General features: G+C 60.4%; 1 protein-coding gene across 1 annotated transcript; it reads right to left on the bottom strand.

The window, feature by feature from the left end:
• Window positions 1-1,099: 1,099 nt before the first annotated feature.
• BCAN (brevican) lies at window positions 1,100-16,955 on the bottom strand. The gene is made up of 14 exons (XM_045784244.2): window positions 16,802-16,955; window positions 13,026-13,135; window positions 12,065-12,436; window positions 11,608-11,782; window positions 11,228-11,355; window positions 10,452-10,745; window positions 8,238-8,471; window positions 7,094-7,738; window positions 3,752-3,859; window positions 3,026-3,184; window positions 2,398-2,480; window positions 1,932-2,076; window positions 1,484-1,674; window positions 1,100-1,207 (listed from the first exon to the last, which is right to left on the bottom strand). Exons 2-14 carry the CDS (start codon window positions 13,114-13,116, stop codon window positions 1,100-1,102), a joined length of 2,733 nt encoding a protein of 910 aa, XP_045640200.2. The 5' UTR covers window positions 13,117-13,135; window positions 16,802-16,955.
• Between the last annotated feature and the right edge of the window lie 1,176 nt (window positions 16,956-18,131).

Raw genomic sequence — 18,131 nt, 5'->3', positions numbered from 1 at the left:
CTGACTCACAGCCCCCGGAGCCAGCCCCGCCTGGCCGGAAGTCACCCTCCGCCCGGCAGCCCGCTACCCCCTTCCCCACACCCCGGCGGCTCCGAACCAGAGGTCGCGGCGCCCCCTGGCGGCCTCCCCGGACTCCTGCGGCTCCTCCCTCCCGGCCCCACTCACGCACGCGCACACGGCACTCTCAGGCCGGCGTGCCTGCGTCCGCAGCGCCCTCTGCCGGTCACAGCCGGGAGCCCTATCAGCTCCTTCCCGGAGCCCAGAGCACAGCAGGGTCCTCTCCCGGGCCCATATCTTGCTGCCCCATTCCTGCCTCTCTGCTTCCTCTGCTGGAAGTAAGCGCTCCTGCAGTCTGGCCCCCAGACTTGCATTCCCTTCACCCTCACCCTCGAGAGAACCCCCCCCCTTGGGAACCTCAGAACTGAGCCACCAAGGCACCAGCCTCCCCACCTTCCTCTTGGGCCCTCCTTCCCTCTCCCTCCCCAGACGGCCAGGTCTGCTTGACTGGACACTCTGGCACTCCAGCTCCTTCCAAACACCCTGATCCTGTCCCCCAGGCCCCGCGAGCTCCTTCGGTCCATAAATCCGACTGGGCCGCTATGCCTTGCCAGCACTGTTCTCTCCACTGACATCTTGGCGACCACTCTGACCTTCAGAAGCTAGTCAGTACCCTGGGAGGCCCGGCCCAACCTCACTCTCCTCTCCTTCCCTCCCACACAGAAGCATCAAACCTGCTTGTGCTCAAATGCAGCTTTATTTCCTGCTGGTTACACAGGCACTCCATCCTGCAAACCCATTCCCTTGGAAATCCGAGAGTGAGTGGGCCAAGTGTCCCCCAGGGGAATGGAGGATGGTTGGCAAGGAGAGGGCAGTTGAGGCACTTAGGGACTTCCCTGAGGCCCTGGGGAGTAAACCTGAGGCCCAGGGTAGGGGTGGGAGGGTCTAGTCTTGGCTGGGGCTGCCCAGGTACTTCCCACGAACCCCTCAGGTGCTGTCACCTGCACTCCAGCTCCACTCCCCTCCTGTTGTCACTTCCTGTGATGGGAAGAGGGTGGGGGGAGGGCAGTGCTGAGGGTTGCGGTGTTGAAGGCCTTGCTCTCTAGGGACCTGGAGCAGGACTGGAAGGAGGGCTCAGCCGTGCCTTCCAGTGTCCCAGTAGCCTCCCCTGATGTCCTTCTGGGGCCTTCATTGGGTGCAGAGCTCGAGCCTGGGAAAGACACACGCACTTACCCTCTATGCTGGGCTCCTCCTAGCGTCTCTTCTCAGAGCCGGCCCTCTGGGCTTATGATCTCACAAAACCCTTGCCCCGGCTCAGCCCATCAGAGTCCAGAGTGTGGCCAGTGCTCCCAGACTCCAGCACTGAGAGGGACCCCAGAGCACCCACCTCCTTCCCGTTGCCTCAGAGGGTGGCAGCGATGGCTGCAAGGTCACACAGCCAGTGGCAGGCAGGGCAGCCCCCCACCTGCATCCTCCCGGCACTCACAGGCCTGCGGGGCACACAGGAGATCTGGGGGGGCTCCCAGCGACCATTCTCCTGGCAGCGGATCAGCGGCAGGTTGCGCTGGGTCAGCCCCTCCCGGCACCGGTAACGAAGCACTGTGTCTACTTCGTAGCGCAGCCGTGGGTGGCCAAACACTTGAGCCAGGGGCAGCTCTGGTGGAGGCCCACAGGACACTGCAAGGGGGACACAGTCAAGAACTGGGAGCCTAGCTCTGTGGGTGACGGTTCCCAGAATCGGGATGGGGGGAGGGTCACAATGTGATGCAAAAAAAGAGCAGAGGTTCCTGGTGGACCCACCTCACTTGTTATCTCCCCCTTGCCCATGGCCTGGGACACATTTCTGACTCCTCTGTAGCTTTGCCCCCTCCTTCTACACACACATCAGTCACAGGTCCCTTGGCCCTCCCCTCCTCCCCCTTGCCCAGCCTCACCCAGCCCCATCTTGCAGGTGTAGGACAGGTGGTAGTTGCAGGGCACATCACTCCATTGTCCCTGATCATGCCACACCATGACCACGCAGTTCTCTCCGGACAGGAAGTAGCTGTCAGGCTGCCCAGGGTTCCAGTTCTCATAGAGCTGGGGGGACGGGGTGGAGGAGGGGTGAGGGGGAGGAGTGGACCTAGAGGACCTGAGAAGGAGGGTGGGAGGGGCACTAGGAGACAGGGGGTAAGGGGGACGGGGAATGGGGGCCCAGGAGGTGAAAGGACAGGTCTCGGGCTTTGGGGGGAGGGATAATGGGAAGAGAGAGGAACGCAAGGAAGGGATTCCGGACCAGGGAGAAGAGGGACTGAGAAGGGGCCGGAAAATGAGGGCGAGGGATGAAGCCACTGGGGGTGGAGGGCGGAAGGGGTTGGAAGAGGCGACCTAGCCAGCTGAGGGGCAGGTGGAGCCTCTCACCAGGGGGACGCCATCTGACCACAGGAAATCGCCTTCGATGGTCCGGTCGTTGAGCCCGATCCACTGGTACTCGCGGTATCGACCTGGGGAGGAAGCGCGGCGGGGGGACGCAGGTGTGCAGTGAGCCCCGCTGCCAGCAGGTGGCGCCACTCCCCGTTACCGGCGGCCTGCGGGGGGCAGTCTTCCCGCCAGACCCAGCCCGCGCTTCCCTTTTTCCCTCTCGGTCCGTCCAGCCTCTGCCCGCGGATGGATAGAAGGCAGGGCCCGGGGTGGGTGGAAGGGGTGGGGAGAAGAAAAATGTCAGCAGGGCCAGAAAAGGGAAACTGGAGAAAGAGTCGGGGAAGCAGATGGAGGCGGGGAGGGGCCGCTGGTCGGGCTGATGCTGAGAACTGGAACCCTGCGCCAGCCTCAGCCCGGTCCTGCTGAAGCCCCGCTACCCAGCACGTGTGGAGTACGCGGGAGGCAGGCAGGACGGAAACGGGAATGGATGCATGAAGTAAACCAAGTCAGGCGTACCCGATTAATGGAAAAGGGAGTTAATTCACAGACTCACGATTAATGATCGGTTAATGAGTGAGTGAGAGAGAGCAGGTGATGAGCGTCCCCTCCAGCCCCGCCCCCAGCCCACTGTTGATGAAGTCCTGCTCCTCCGGCGTGCTGATGCTGGCCAGGTGCGCGCCGTACATCCGGCACTGGGTCTCCGCCTCTTCCCAGCTCCTCCGCGTAGAGAAGTGCTTGTAGCAGGCCCCCTGGAAGGCGTCCCAGCCAGGGTTGCAGAAGCGGAGGCCTGGGGCACAGAGGGGTGGCTCACTGAGGCCAGAGGGGCCACGTCCCCTGGAAGGGACTGGGCGCCTCCCGCCGCAGAAGCCTCAGGGGGCGGGACTAAGGGGCAGGAGGCTGGTGCCCAAGGACCGGCAGGGAATGGGGGTCAGGGGGAGCCCCGAGGGGCCCCGGTGCAGGGGGCCTTGATGGTTTCGTCCTCTGAGCGCCAGGGACCAACGACAGGGCTGGAGTCCCAGTCTGGGTCTCCGCAATCCTCCGTCCTAGAGAAGGGCTGTGCCCTCCTCTCTTCCCAGGAGAGAACTAGCTAGTTGGGACCGCCTGCCAGACGCGGGGGTATGCTACGCACTCCTCGCTCCGCGCTCCCAGACCACTTGAGAAAGGTATGTGTGCTTCCATTTAACAGATAAGGAAATCGAGGGTAGGGCTCAGAGAGGTTATGTGGTTTGCCTAAAATGGAGATTCGTTAATGACAAGGCCCAAAGCAGTGCCCTCCCTCCTGGGTGCAGAGCTGGCACACTGCACAGTCCAGGCTTCAGATCTACCACCCCTCCCTGCCCCTCAACACACTCACCAACATCACACAGGTCCCCCCCATAGCCAGGCAAACACAGGCAGCGGACCCCCTCCTCCTCCTCCAAGCATGTCCCACCATTGTGGCAGGGGCTGGGGACACAGTCACCTGAGGGGGGAGAGAAGTGAGGTGGGGGGGCAGGGGAGCACAGCTCTGCAGCCTGAGCCCCCCAGGAGAAGGTTCAGAGTAGAGTCCACAGCCCCAACCTCCTTGTCTTGGGAGCTATCATAGCCCCTTAAAGTCAACCCAGCCCTAAGTTCTGGGTTTCTCTCCCACGCTGACCCCTCCTCAGCACCCCCCTCTTCAGCATCAACTCAGCCCTGTGCTGGCCATTGCCACGGCCACTGGGGGGGGGGAGCAGCGTAACGGGCTGGGGGAATGTGGCCAGGAAGGCCCTCAGGACTCAACCGCACAAAAGGGAAAGATACTGGGCTGTGGATCACGAGGCCTGGACTCTCGTCTGGCTCCTGGCTCTGCTGAGTGACATTGCGCAGGCCACTTTACCTCTCTGGGCCTGGAGGTTAGCCCCCACCCCCTTGTCTTGGGGCCAGGGCCCTGCACAGTTCTGTACAGTTTAGGTGGACTGGGTGAAACCAGAGGAGAGGACAGTCACCACAGCAGCAGAGAGCTGTGGTGGGTCCTTTACCGCTTCTAGGACCTGGTTGGGGGGGAGCTAGCTATTGGTCCTGCTATCTATCGGGTAGAGTCAACCCCAGAAGCACCAATGGGAAGCACTATCACGGTGAAGAACCAATGTATTTTCCTCACCCTACACCCTAATCGCCCCCCCCCCCTTGAAGCTGCAGGGTTCCCACTGTCCTGCAGTGCCGGCTCCTCGCGCTCTCTCAACACCGTGCAGCCTCTTGCCTCCCCTTCTTATCTCTCCAGACTCCCCTCCACTTTGGGCTTTCTGCACGTTCCCCAGACTAGAAAACCCTCTGATCATCTCTCTTCCTTCTCCTCCAGGCAGTCTTCCTAGACTGATACACAACCCTGAAGGCCTGCCATCTGCTGTCTGGCTGGGTCACCTGCCTTCTCCTCTGGACTCTCTCCCTCTGGATCCTGGGATGGGAGGTGGCTGCCCTTAGTCCAGGCCTGGGTGCTGCATGGGCAGATTTCACTCCTTCTGGTCCAGGAAGGGGAAGATGACCCCACAGACTGACAGTGCAAGGCTGGGCTCTCAGCTTGGGAGGGGAAATCATCCCTCAGTGGGACTCTTCAGACCATGCCGTACCCCTAGCAGCCAAGGGCAAGGCCCACTGTGCTTCCATCTGCCTGGTAGGGGGAGGAGAAGCTGGAGGTGATTCCAAGAATGTTGCTGGGATGACCTAGCTCTTTGGGGTGAAATGAATCAGCTGTTCCAACACTCCCACTCTGTCATCTCCCCTCCCCCGGTAGTTTCTTCCAAGCTGCTAACACTAGCTCCCTGGGCAAAGGGGGAGGGAGGTATTTTATTAACCCTTAAGCACCAGGCCCCACAGAAGGTAGGTGTCCTGAAGCCCCTTCCATTCCTCACACTCTCCTGGGGGACGGAGACTTCCAAACCTGGTTCCCCACCCAGCCCAAGAGGTCCCTCCCCTGGCTGTGGTGGCAGAACCTGACCCAGGACAGACAGAGTAGAGGTGAAGGAACTCCTCTTGAGACGTTCTGCTCTTCCTTCCTCCCCCTCTTAGGGCCAACTACTATACACACCCAGAAAGTTCTTTCCTGCTGCTGCAATCTCAGGCCAGAGGACATCCCTCCGCCTCCAGGTGGGGTAACTAAGACACTGCAGAGACTTCCACTGCCACTTCCCTTCCCACCAAACCCCCTCCCGACCCACACAGCACTGAACTCTGAGGCCAGCTGGGCAGGGAGCCAGTGGTTGAAATGGGCGAGCCTGGGTGTGATGCAGGGGCCCCTATCCCACCATGGACCATCTAGGAAGGGCAGTCCTGGGCCTGGGAGGACCCCAGCCTTCTCCAGAATCTCCACTGGGAAGCTCAACCTGCCCTCAGTCAGTGGGGCTTCTCTCAGACCCCAGAACCTAACTCCCCACTCCTTCCCCTCTACATTTCCTCTCCATCCTCGCCTCCTGGTTTGTGTCTTCTCCAGCATTAGGGACTTTGAGATCCTTTGGGTTCAGGGAGGGTGAGACCATTCTTCCGAGGGGTGAGGTGGTCATTAGTGCAGGGGTCAGTGGAGGAGGGGATGGCTGTGGGCAGTAGGATGAAAGTTAGATCCCACCCCCCTGCTGAGTTGTGGTGCGGGATCCTGGGGCAGCCGGCTGCCAGGGATGGGCTTCTACACTAAGATGACCTTCTCCATCACTAGTCTGTATGTATGGCTCTAGATGGGAGCCATCAGGATGGGCCAGAAATGAACACAAATGCACGCACACGCTCTCAGGCTGGCAGAGGTTTCTCCCCATCAGGATTGAGGGACCACAACTCCCAGCAGCTCCGCGGGCTGAGGGACAGTGTCTCCTCTGCAAAGTCAGATCTGGGCTCTTGGAGGCCAGGAAGGAAGGCAGAGGAGAGCCTGAGAGGGGAGGATGAGGGACCAGTGAGCGTGTTAGACAGGAGGAGAGGAGAGGGCACGCTGAGGATGAAGAGGAGGAGGCGGAGAGGCGCGGAGAGCAAGGGAGAGAGGAGAGGGAGAGATAGGGCACGAAGGAGAGCATCAGAGAGCTGCCCGCAACACAAATCCAAGGAGTGAAGAGGGCAGACAGCTGGGGGTGGAGACAGAGGGTGCCAGAGTTTTGGTTATAAAGTGGTTTAATAGAGATTTATTTCCAAGGCTTGTTTTCCATGAAACAGTCGAAAAAATACTTCACAGAAGTAGTCGCTTAAGGCTCTGTGGGGATGAGGGCTCTCCTAGACCCCAGAGGCTGAGGGCAGGGATGGAATCCAAGGCTTGCCTGACATCAGTGGGGTGGCTGAAGGGGATAGCACACAGGATGGGGAGGGGGCAGCAGGAGAGGGGCCTGGGCCCTGAAGAATACAGTAGGCACCCAGGGCACCTACGGTGCCTGAGGATGGGGGTGGTCTGTGGGGCTGCGAGTCACAGGTGGAGAGTCAAGGGCAGGAAAGGGTCCCAGGTGGTCAGTGGTGAGGCAGAGTCATAGGGTGGGGCCATGAAGTTGGGGGTCATGAGGTGAGAAATCAGAGAGTGGGATGGAAGTCACAGGTGCGGCATCCAAGACTGGGAACCCACAGGTAGAGGTGTGTAAGAGAATGAAGGCAAAGGACAAGAGAGGCTGGGAAAATGGGGGTTAAAGGACCATAGGTCATGTGACCCAGAGCTTCAGGGGGAGAAAGGGAAGGAGGAGAAAGAGGGAGGTCGAGCCTTGGGCAAAGTTACCTGATGAGGGGGCCACGGCCACTCCACCTTGGCTGGCGCTGTCAGTGGGCAGCACTGGCTGAACCTGCACTGAGGTCCCTGCTGGGACAGTTCTTCCAGAATTCTCTTCAGAGGGGGCCTCCGGTTCCCTGGCACCCTCAGGGGCCTGTGTGGCTGGAAGCAGGGCAGGGGTATCCTCAGAGCTCCCTGTCTCCTCACTCTCTCCTCGAGGGACCCCAGACAGCTCAGGACCACCAGCCTCCTCCCCCACCTTTCTCTCCCCGACTGGAGTGGAAGGTGGTGGGGATGCCAGGTTCCCATTCCTGGGAGTGGGAAGAGTCTCAGTAGGTGGTCCAAGGACCCTTGGAGGCCTGGGAGCGTCTGGCTCTCCATCGGGAGGTGGCGATGCACCAGGCTGTAGGACGGCACTCGCTGGTGGTGGGGATGCATGGGAGAGCGATTCCTCTATGGCTGGCTCAGTGGGGAGAGGGGTCTCTGGGTCTGAGCTGCTGAGCTCGCTGGGCCAGGCCGACAGGGCCTCATCTTCCACCTCCTCCTCTTCCTCCTCTTTCTCTTCTTCATCCGTGTATTTCTCTTCTTCCTCCAAAGCCTTGCCTTCCTCTTCCGAGGACCCCAGGGGAGGTACAATGGATTGCGTTTCGAATTCTAGACAAAGCACAGATGGTTCAGCACCAGGGACAGCACCAGCCCCCAACCGGAAAACTGCAGGGGAGGGGAAGGAATGAGGGGCTGGGGGGGTGAGGCCTGGGGGCAGGGGAAAGCCTGACCCTGGGATAAGCTGTGTTTGTTCCCCACCAGAAGACCTTCAACTTGAGGAGCAATATTGAGACTACCTGGAGAAAGCTCTGTGAGCTGTCATTAGCCCAGAAAAAACAGTCATATCTCTCTTAGGCTTGAAATTCTCTAGTCTATTTTGGGTAGGTAAGGAGGAGGAGGGAACAAAGGAGGGAGCACCCTCGTTCCCAGACCCAGAGAGTTGGGAGTGGAATGTGCTGGAAAGGCAAGGGTTGGGAGAGTCCTGGAGAGATGCCCTGCATCACCGAGACACTGAGAAAGGACAGGACAATCATGCCAGCCATAAGCCGAGCAGCACCCCAGGCTTGCACCTTCCCCCCAACTTCTCCTAACAAGGGACTCCAGTTACCGAGGAGGGTTCTAGGGGCCTCTGCTGGGTCTTCTGGAGTGAAGCTTCCACCCCCTCCACCCTCCACGATGGGGATGGAGTAGATGGCCCCCCGGGACTCGCTCTCCACAGCTTCCTGATGCAGCTGGAGTTCCTCCAGAGTCTCTGTCACCGTGACAATGGCCTCCAGCCCATCAGAGGCTGGGTCCGATGCTGGGTCAGAGGCCTCAGGCATGGCGGACGGCTGGGCAGAGTCTGTGTCAGGAAGGAAGTGCCCGTGGGAGGTTAGACAGGTAGCTCTGCCCTCCAGACACAGCCATGGGAGAGACCCACGGTCTCTGGGCTGGACTCAAAGACCATGAGACTCCCCCAATTCTCACTCATCCTTCCTGTGGAGGACCCATGGGACCCAGGGAGCACTGCAGGAGTTCATCACTTATTCCTCAAGCATTATTCAAGGGCCCATGAGGGGCCCTGCCAGACATTCTTCTGGGTACTGAGGATACAGTGGAGAAAAGACAGAAAGCTTCCTGCCCTAAGGGTTTACAGCCTAGCTACAGATAATAACAAACATACATTCTAATGTTATCACATAAAGAACAAAAAGGCAGAGCGAGGAGATAGGATGGTGGGAAGTACTACTTCAGTTAGAGTGGTCAGGAAAGGCTCAGGAGAGAGACAGTCCCCTGGGTAAGGGGATGGAGGCAGAAAGATGGACAGGTGGTCTCAGCGCTCGGGACCCTGCTCTTGGAGCAAGGTGCAAGGGCTTCCAGGGCTCCTAAGACTTTTGAAATGGAAGGGGATAGGTGGCCATCACCCAGGAGAGCTGAAGGGTGGAGTGCAGGAAGGACATTCAACTGTCACCACCTGAGGGTCTCAGCATCAGGGAAGGAGGACAAGGGGAGGGGCTTCCCCATCCTTCTGTGAACTGCTCCCTTCGAACAACTGGAGCTTTAGAAAAGATTACCTTGTCTTTGGAGAAGAGAACCAAGATCAGAAAACCAATGAAGCGATGGTGGAATTGGGCTAAGAAAAGCCCTGAGGGCTGTCTGTGATCAGCTAGACGTGACAGCACAGCACGTCCTGTCCCCATCACCTGCTCCAGTGGGCCTTGCTCCTGCCAGGCAAGCAGAGCTGTGCCCTTGCCCGCCTCTGCCCTCCCTCCACCTGTTCCCAACCGGTCATCCTCTCTCTCCCCCCCTCCATTCAGCTGCTCTTTCCATGTCTTCCTGAAACAGTGCTCAGCACACAATCATAAGTGGTGTATAGACACGTTCACTGTAATTATGATCACCACTGTCATCCCTTTTCCAGTCGGCCTTCCCAGATGGACTGGACTTCACTTCCCCACTGCTCCTTGGCCCGGGCTAAAGATGTTTGGAGATCTGTCCCAGCGGAAGTAATGCTTTTCTCTCAGTCTCTCCTCATGCTGGGAGCAAGGCGTCTTATCTTTCTTTGGACCGGGAGCGCCCACGGCAGAAGCAGTGTCTCTCCCCTTCAGACTAGGAGCTCCCTGAAGGTAAGGGCTGTGCACTCTCCTTTCATTTCTGCCTCCAGCCCTGTAACCAGTATTGCGGGCTCACAAGTGCGGCAAGGACCCAGATGCCCCGTGACTGTCAGTCACCCTTGGTCTGGGCCCTGTGGCTCTGGGGGGTCCCAGGCACTGCCTTTCCGTCAGCCCCCAATATGAGATGTGGTGAGAAAGCCATCTCTACAACCCACTGTCCTGGAGGACCTGCTCCCTGTGGGGGGAATTGTGTCTGTCCATCAATAGTTGTCATTAAAGATCTGACCCCCTCAAGCTGAAGGTTCTGGAACCCCATATGAGGGCTCTTGAGGGCATGACTGGAGCATGGGTTAACTGGAGCAGACCATTCATTAGATTCAGAGAATCTGTCATCTCTGCTCTACTAATGAGCTGACCAGAAATGGAAACCTCTCCAACCGCCCAATACAGAAGAGGCGGCTTTGACACTGGAGAGGCAAGCCGTGGATGGCTGAAGGGAAGGCAGGTGAGGGGGTGCAGGGAGGCAAGCGCTCACCGAGGCCACACAGCCCAAGCCAGGGGGCATCACCAGGATGAGAACCCTAGGGCCAAGCCGAGCGTCACCCAGGGCTCCTTCAGGCAAGTGGCAAAGACCCAAGGAACGCCCGTCAGAGCAGCGCCGAGACTTGCAGCTCAGCTCGGTGTCTGACAGAGGGGCTGGGCTCAGCCTCTGCAGGGAGGCCGCTCACCTCGGAAGCAGTAGACGTTGAAGCGGCTGTGCTTGTTGGGAAAGCCGGTCTGGTTGGGGAAGAGGAAGAGCGTCTTGACACCAGGCAGGCCCCCCCCGCAGCGCTGGCTGGGTGTCACGATGGGGTAGCGCACGCTGCCATCGGCCAGCCAGCCCGGGCTGCAGCGGTCCAGGCCGCCATCCCAGGCTGCATAGAGCTGGCCCGTGGTGGCGATCTCCGCACCCCGCTCCCGGCAGTACGCCCGTGCCTCCTCCCATGTCAGCTTGTCTGCGGGGGCACCCAGGAACAGCTCTCCTGGAGGGCAGAGGAGGCTGGGTCACCAGGGCGTTGGGAGCCCCTTCCACCCTGGCCCCCCGCAGAGACCCCAGGCTGGCTTCTCCAGGCCTCAGGCTCTGCATGGGTGACACAGAGGTGACTACCCTCTCTCAGGGTCGAAGCTCGGGTAGAACGTCGGGATAGACGTTACTATTCAGAGGGGCCTGGCTCCACTTCCTCATCTGTGAATAAGGAAAGTGAGGCCCAGAGATGCTAGAGGTGGAGAGACGTGCGGCAAGTGGCCGCAGAGTCAAACGTCTCCGGCCACCTGCCCCAAGCTTCGGCCGTGAGCTTGCGTCCAGGACAGTGTTCAGAGGGCGGGACCGACTTGTTTCTTTGGATGCCCCCTGGATGCCCGTTCGGACACATGAGGGACGATAGGTCCAGCAGAGGCCCGAGGAGGCCCTCTGGGCAGCACTGGAGAAGGGGCTCTAACCTGAGAACCCCTCACCCCCAATCACCATTTAGGTCTTCAGCATAGCAGTAGACGTCATAGAGGTCGTCCGGGTCCACCACTCCGTAGTTCCGGACCCCAGGAAAGCCATCCATGTCTCCGTAACAGGCCTCTCGTGGGGTCTGGATGGGATACCTGGGAGCGAGTACAGACGCCTTCATCAGGGAGCCCTCCAGGGATGCCCCTCCTGAACCACTCTGCCTTTCAACACAGCCGGCTCTCTTCCTGGTTCTGCAGGGACACCCCCTGGGGCAGGCCAACCTCGTTGCCCGGGGGCAGGAGGCCCCGGATGGCTAGCCTGAGACAGCAGGCAGTCCCCTGCTAAACCAGGGCCCGCCGCCACCTCAGACACAACTAGCAGCCCCCGGTCCACAGCCCCCCACCCACCTCACGGTCTGGTCAGACAGCCACCCAGCGTCACACTGCTCATAGCCCCCGAGGTAGGCGGCGTAGAGCTGCTCCGGGGTGGCGATGCGGGCTCCGATGCGGGCACAGGCCTCCTGGGCCCCCACGAAGGAGAAAGCATAGCGGGCAGAGCCTTCCCGGTAGAGAAACACGACCCCTGGGGGCAGAGAGGAGCCCTAAGGCGGAGCCCCACACTGGCCTCCCCTCACCCTCCTTGTCACTCCCCTGCACAGAGTGTCAAGTCCAAATTGCGCTTACTCTACAGCATGAGGGGCTTAAGTTAGACTGGGAGTAGGACTTCCTCCACCTAAAGGGAGAAAGGAGGTAACCAAGGCCTCACTCCTTTTCCAGCTCAATGGGTGCCTTCTACGTGTGTTTGCTTCCCCCTGGGACTGCGGGCTCCCTCCCTGTGAGAACCTCCCTCTGTCCTGCCCCTCACCTTTGACCTTGACCTCCACAGCATCACTGCTGTCGTCTATGCCGTGCTGGACTTCGCAGCGGTAGATGCCCGAGTCATTGGGCCGCAGCTCGCTCAGCGCCAGGGACACATCAGTGAGTGACGCCGGGTAGGCGGGCAGCGCCACACGGAACCGGTAGGCTTCGCTCACCTTGACGCGCAGTCCCCGCGCCACCAGCACCTCGGCCTCGCGGCCTCCAGACAGGAAGGTCCACTTGACTCGCGGGGAGCCCAGCACGGCCCGGCGGCCCGGCGGCCGCAGGTAGTGAACGTGGCACGGGATGGTGAGGGCTCCGCCCAGCACGCCCTGCAGTGGCGCGTTGCCCGCGATGCGCACGCGGAAGGCCCGGTCCTCTGTGGATGGGTGAGTGGGCGGGTGGCTGGAACTTGGCGGATGGGTCCGCAGGGTCCCACCGGTTTCCAAGCCTGCCCCTGAATCCTGCCCGCCCACCCCCAGGGCCCTGCACGCCCGCCTGTAGGACCTCAGGCCCACCCCAGGCCCTCTCCAGATCTATCCCCAAGTTTCCTGGTCAGTTCCTCCCGGGAGTGGCCCAGTACTACCCCAGGATCCCCGGGGCCCACTCCAGGTCTAACCTGGTCCCCAGGTCCTCCAGCCCTGGCCTCAAAGTTTCCCTTCTGTTTCCCTCAGACTCACCTTCAGGATTTCTCCCCACTCTACCCCTTCCTGCCTCCCAGCCCCTTCCACGGGTCCGGTACCCTAGAGATCAGCAGCCTTGCACCTACTGGCCCTCCCTGGCCCTCCTCCCAGGTTTTCCCTGCCTTACCCAGAGCCCACAGCTCATCCCTTATTTCCAAGTGTCCCAGACCAGACCTCTCCCCACAGTGTCCCCAGTCCTCTCTCTCCCTGGGTCCTCCAAGGCCACCCCCTTCCACAGGGGCGATGGAGGAGACAGAGACAGTGACCCTGAGTGGGGTTGCTTACCTGAGCTGTCCCCCTCCAGGGCATCAGTTAAGGCCGCAGGGCCCTGGGCCAGGGCCAGAGCTGCCAGCAGGGGCAGGAACAGTGGGGCCATGCTCAGGCTGGTGGAGATACTGGAGGAGGAAAGGCAGGGTTAGACTTCAAGATGGACTTCCCCTGGCTCCCGACCACATCTGTGTGGACTCACACATATCGTTGCCCAAAAAGCCCACTGTCCCCACCTTACTGTTAACTCCCTTGTTTTTGATCCTGTCTCCCCACCAGGGAATTCTTCCCAGGAACCAAGACCTGGGTTCTAGTCAACTTGCTGTGTGACTTAAGGCAAGTTCCTTAACCAATCTGGGCCTTTGTTTGCTGACTTGTGAAGAAGAACCATTACCACCACTTCCGCGGTTGTGATGAGACTACCAGGCTTTAGAACACTTTCTATCCTAAAACCCCTGTACAGACGCCCAGCACCAGGCACACCATAGGAGCTCAATAAATGCTTATAGCATGAGTGGTGGGTGCTATTATACTTAACAATTCCCTGTGTTCTTCCCATGCCAGACTCTTTCCTTAAACCCAGAGCCTCCTCCTCCCCTAGTACCCCTCCAATATTCCTTTCCTGTCCCTTCCTCCCTGAGTACCATACCCACCTAGCCTCCTCCAGGAGGGCCTCCTAGACTGAACCTGGGCAATGTGTAACTTCTCTCTAGCCCTACCCCTCCTTGACCTCCCCCTACCCCATGGTTACTTATAAGGAAAGTCTTCTCTTTACTCCTAGCATCCTCCACCCCCTCCTTGGCTGCCTTCTCCCTTCTTCTTCCCAGCCTTCCTTTCTGCCTGGCACGGGCTTTCCCACCGGATCTCCTGGCTCAGAAACCAGCTGGGACAAAGCCCCTGTCTCTGCCAGTCTGGCCTCCATCCAGCCTCTCCCTTCCCCCACTCCAGCCCTAGGCTGGGGGGTGGGCTCAAGGAGGGTGAGACTAAGTGGGAGGGGCCGTGTCCCTCCTGCCCTTGGCTATCAGACACTCTGAGAACCCAGAATAGTCCTCTGAAGATCTCAAAGCCCTTACACTCTCATAAGGAGGGATGGGGGGAGGTGACATTGAGAAATGGGAGCCAGAGAGGGATAGGGCTGACCCTGGTCCCCAGCAAAGCCCAGTCAGGTACCAGGACAATCAATATGCCTGCAGGAGGGAAGGCTGCAGAGCTAGTGTCCAACAACATCTGTAAGGATCAGGCTAGTAGAAAAGCATGAAGACCCAGGTCTGGCATGGAATAGGCCAATGGTGCAGCAGGAGGGATGCAAGTTAGACTATATGCAAGACTTCCTAGCGATCAGGTTCATTCCCACTCCAGGCCCATTGTTCAACCTCCATCTTCTTTGCCCTTTCAGACTCTGCCTTCGTGCATGTCTGCCCCTTCCTGAGCCTGAGCGGCTGGGAAATTTCTCTCTTCTCCCAAATTCTCCCGGGGATCTCAGATACTCCTTGGAATGCCTCCCCACAAACAACAACTCCATTCCCCCCACCACAGCTGGGCTTCATCTCCTCAGGGTCAGACTTGGGGAAGGAGTGGCAGGAGTCAGATGTCTAGGGTCTTTCAATGGGGCCAGATCGATCAGAGGCTGCAGAGAGCAGCTCTGGGCATAGGAGCACTTGGGAGGACTGCTTTCTGGGGTAGGAGGGGGACCCGTCGGCGTGAACAGCCAGGGCCTGCCGGGTGCTGGGCAGACTGTTTGCCTGGCTTTTGAGCTGTGCCAGGTCCTGGGCCAGGCCCCTTTCTGGCGTCCTCCCTCCCCTCTCTTCGGGCTGGAGCTGGAGCTGCTCACAGACCTGGGTCCCAGCTCTCTGACAGGCGGCCCAGAAACCCATATATTTGGAGCCACTCTGGGACCCAGACCCTGGACCCCTTTCACGTCTGTTTTGATGGTGAGGGAATGAAGGGAGAAGGTCTGATGCTGATGAAGACCTGGCCACACTGGAATATGGGGGTCATCCCACCTCCACCTCCAGGAATGGGAGTCACTGGCCAGAGGGGCCAAGAGGGTGCCTGGGTTACATGGTTCTCATGATCGGAGACATCCGCACTGCCCCTCACCCCACTGCCAATCCCACCGAGCTTGGGCCTCAGCTCCGTCCTGGTGCAGCTAGGTGTCCTAGGGAAACTACGGGATCCCTTCATTGGGCACTAGCCTCAGACCTGGGGTTGGGGTGGGGAGCCTTGGCCTTCTCCCCCTCCCCACCTCCGTCTGCCGTCCTCCTGAGCAGGACACTCTCTCCATCTCTAACCTGGACAGCTCGGCATCAGGGCAGGCTTCCTGTCCCTTCCGCTGATGCCACAGCATTCCTCTCTTCAGCTCATTTTTTCCTGCTCCAGTTCCAGGATTTCTGCCCTTGCCTTGCGTTTCCCAAGCTGCTCAGGAAACTTCCCTCTTATTACATTATCATTCCTGCCTGACCGCAGACATCCAGGAGCTGCCTCACAGGCATCATAGATCCAATCCACAGAGGATTAAGATCGAGACCAGACCGTGTGTGTGTGTGTGTGTGTGTGTGTGTGCGTGTGCACATGCATACACACACCCAACACCCACCATCTCCATGCCGCCCGCCCCCCCCCGCCCCCCTGCTGGCAGTCCAAGGTCTGCCCCATAGGAACCAGGCTCCAGTACTCAGCAGGGGCAGCAGGAGAGAAGCTGTCACTGTCCCCTTAGTGGCCATGTGAGCAGCACCCCGAACCCACACCACAGCAGCCAGGAATTAGCAGGGCCTGCAGGACCCGCTCTAGAAATGCATAAATAGTCCTATTTATCGGAGGCACAACTAGTAATACAATTAGCAGCGTCACAGCCGGCGCCTGCAGCTCCTCCGAGCTCAGAGTCTGTAAGGTGGATGATGCCAAGTTAGCCTCAGGCTCCGGCAGTGCTGTGGGGCAGGGGTGGGTGGGTGGGCGGGCCACGGTAACAGGGTCCCTTGGTCTTACTGCTTTTTTCAGGAATGGAAGTCATGCAGATGTTAACGGTGCTAACAAAACTGATGGTAAACCTCTTGGTCCTGTTGGAAGCATGTGGGCAGAGCTATTCCGATAGGAGGATAGGAGCGGGACATGAAAGGACCTGGGGGGGGTGTCCCCAGCCCACCCGCAGTGCTAGAAAGGAAAGCAGGACTGGTAGCCGGAATTCCGGCTAAGGGTTACTGACCATCTATCTGAGCCAGGCCTCTTAAAAATGTTTCCCATGGACAACCTTAACTTAAGAAAAATACTGTCTATACGTTACACCGATGAGGACCCCGAGGTTCAGGGAGGTCAACTAACTTGCCCAAGGTCACACAGCAAGTAAGTGGCAGAGTTGGGACTCCGGCGCCAGTGGGCGCCCTGACCACCGGCTGTGGCTGTCCCGCGGGCTCCGGAGAGGGGCCTCCAGAAGAGGGGCTGCTTCCCACTCCTCCCCGCCTGCCCCGCACAAGGTCGGAAGTCTGGGCGGGGGGGGGGGTGGCTGGCACCGAAGCGCGCGGCAGGGAGGCCGCGGGGACCCGGGGGGCGTTCCCATCAGCCCGCGGACTCGGGGACGCAGGTCGGGCCACCAGCGGCGGAGGGGTGCGGGAGGCAGGGCTGGAGGCGGCGGCGGGCGCTCGGGGGGCTGGCACGGTCAGCCGGCTGGGTGCGCCGCGGGAGGCCAGGGCTGCGTGGCCGGGGGGCGCGGACCGCGGGCGGCCGGCGGGCGGCCCCTACCCCGCTCCCTTCTCGGGTCCGCGAGGCCCGGCTGCGCGGCTGCGCTCGCGCTCGCCTACCTGCAGGCGGCCGGGGGCCGGGGCGAGGGTGCGGCACCGCCAAGTTTGCCACCTCCTCCGGGCTCTCCTCCGGGCTCTCCTCCGGGTCCACGCTCCGTCCTGCGGCTGCAGGCGACTGCGGCGGGGACTGCGCGGGCGCAGGGAGAGGCCTGGCCCGCAGGACGTTCGGAAGAGGGCGCCGAGCCGCCGGGCGCAGCACAAAACCCCCTTTCTTCCCCCCGCCCCCCCGCCCCGCCCCTCCCTGGGGCCGCCCCCGCCCCCTGGCCGGGGACGCGAGGGGCTCGGGAAGGTCACGCGACCCGCTGCCTCCTCTGCGTCCGTTCCCGGCGGCAGCAGCAGCAAGAGCAAGGACGTGCGAAGTAGGACATCGTTCTGGGGAGGAGAAGCCGGGGACTTGGAGGGAGGGCAGAAGGGGCGGGGAGGGAGCGTTCGAGGAGCTGGAGGATGATGTTGCTGCTGGAGGGATGGAAGTTAGACAGCCGGAGGGACTTCCCGTTGAGCAAGGGGCGAGGAGGAGGGCCTCAGACTTGGACAGTAAGGGAAAGGATGGTGGGAGCATAAAAAATGGGGGAGGGAAGCTCTTTTTTGGAGGCAGGATGAGGGGCAAAGGACCATAGCCACCTCTCTGTCGGAAGCTCTGATTGGGTTTTGTCTCTGGTGGTGCTCCCACTGCCTGCACAGAGAAGGAGCTGACTTTGCAGCTGGAGGGATGGAGGTTAGACAGCAGATTCATGGGTTAAGCAAAGCAAGTCAGGACCTCTCGAGAGGTGGTATGGAGGAGGGGCGGCACTGTGAATGGGCACACTGGTCATGCAAAGCAATGTGCAAACCACAGGCGTTGCTGGGAGCCCAGAGGGCCCACTGGCCAGAGCTGTTGCTGATGAATGTGCAGCCTGGTGCTGGGGGGGGGGGGCTTGGGTCCTGCCCAGCGGTGGGGAGCTCCTGAGAATACCAATGATGCCCCCTCTCCAGCGCCGCCCCTTCCCTCTGCTTTCCCAGGCTCTCTCTGCCACCCCCACCCCCCCGCCGGGACTTGAAGCAGAGCGCCTGGCACAAACTGCGGGCAGGAGAGCCAGATGCCTGGAATCTCTCCCCTGGATACCAGTGGTGGCACCAAGGATAGCTTGTTAGGGGATTTGATCCCCATAATCTCCAGCACCACCCCCAAGATATCCCAAGTAACGCAGGGTGCCTGCAGTGCAAATCATCCTCAGGCCAGGTCCCTGTCCTTCCATTCAGACTGCACCCGAGTCCCTCCCTCCTGTATGGGACTCTGGACTGCCCTCTGTTGATGCCCCAGCTGCCCCAGTCTTCTGCTCCCCGTGCTGTG

Source organism: Ursus americanus, chromosome 2, assembly GCF_024610735.1.
Source record: "Ursus americanus isolate L20-20 chromosome 2, mUrsAme1.1.p, whole genome shotgun sequence".
In the NCBI taxonomy this organism is placed as follows: domain Eukaryota; kingdom Metazoa; phylum Chordata; class Mammalia; order Carnivora; family Ursidae; genus Ursus; species Ursus americanus.
The sequence above is the reverse complement of the archived record's forward strand: the minus strand, read 5'-3'. Positions and strand labels throughout refer to the sequence as shown.

Coding starts and splice junctions, on each gene's coding strand:
- BCAN (XM_045784244.2), bottom strand. CDS start 13,116: ATGGCCCCACTGTTCCTGCCCCTGCTGGCAGCTCTGGCCCTGGCCCAG. Junction 11,356..11,607: donor CTGTCTGACCAGACCGTGAG/GTGGGTGGGGGG, acceptor ACTCGCTCCCAG/GTATCCCATCCAGACCCCAC. Junction 2,481..3,025: donor GGAGCAGGACTTCATCAACA/GTGGGCTGGGGG, acceptor CTTCCTCCCCAG/GTCGATACCGCGAGTACCAG.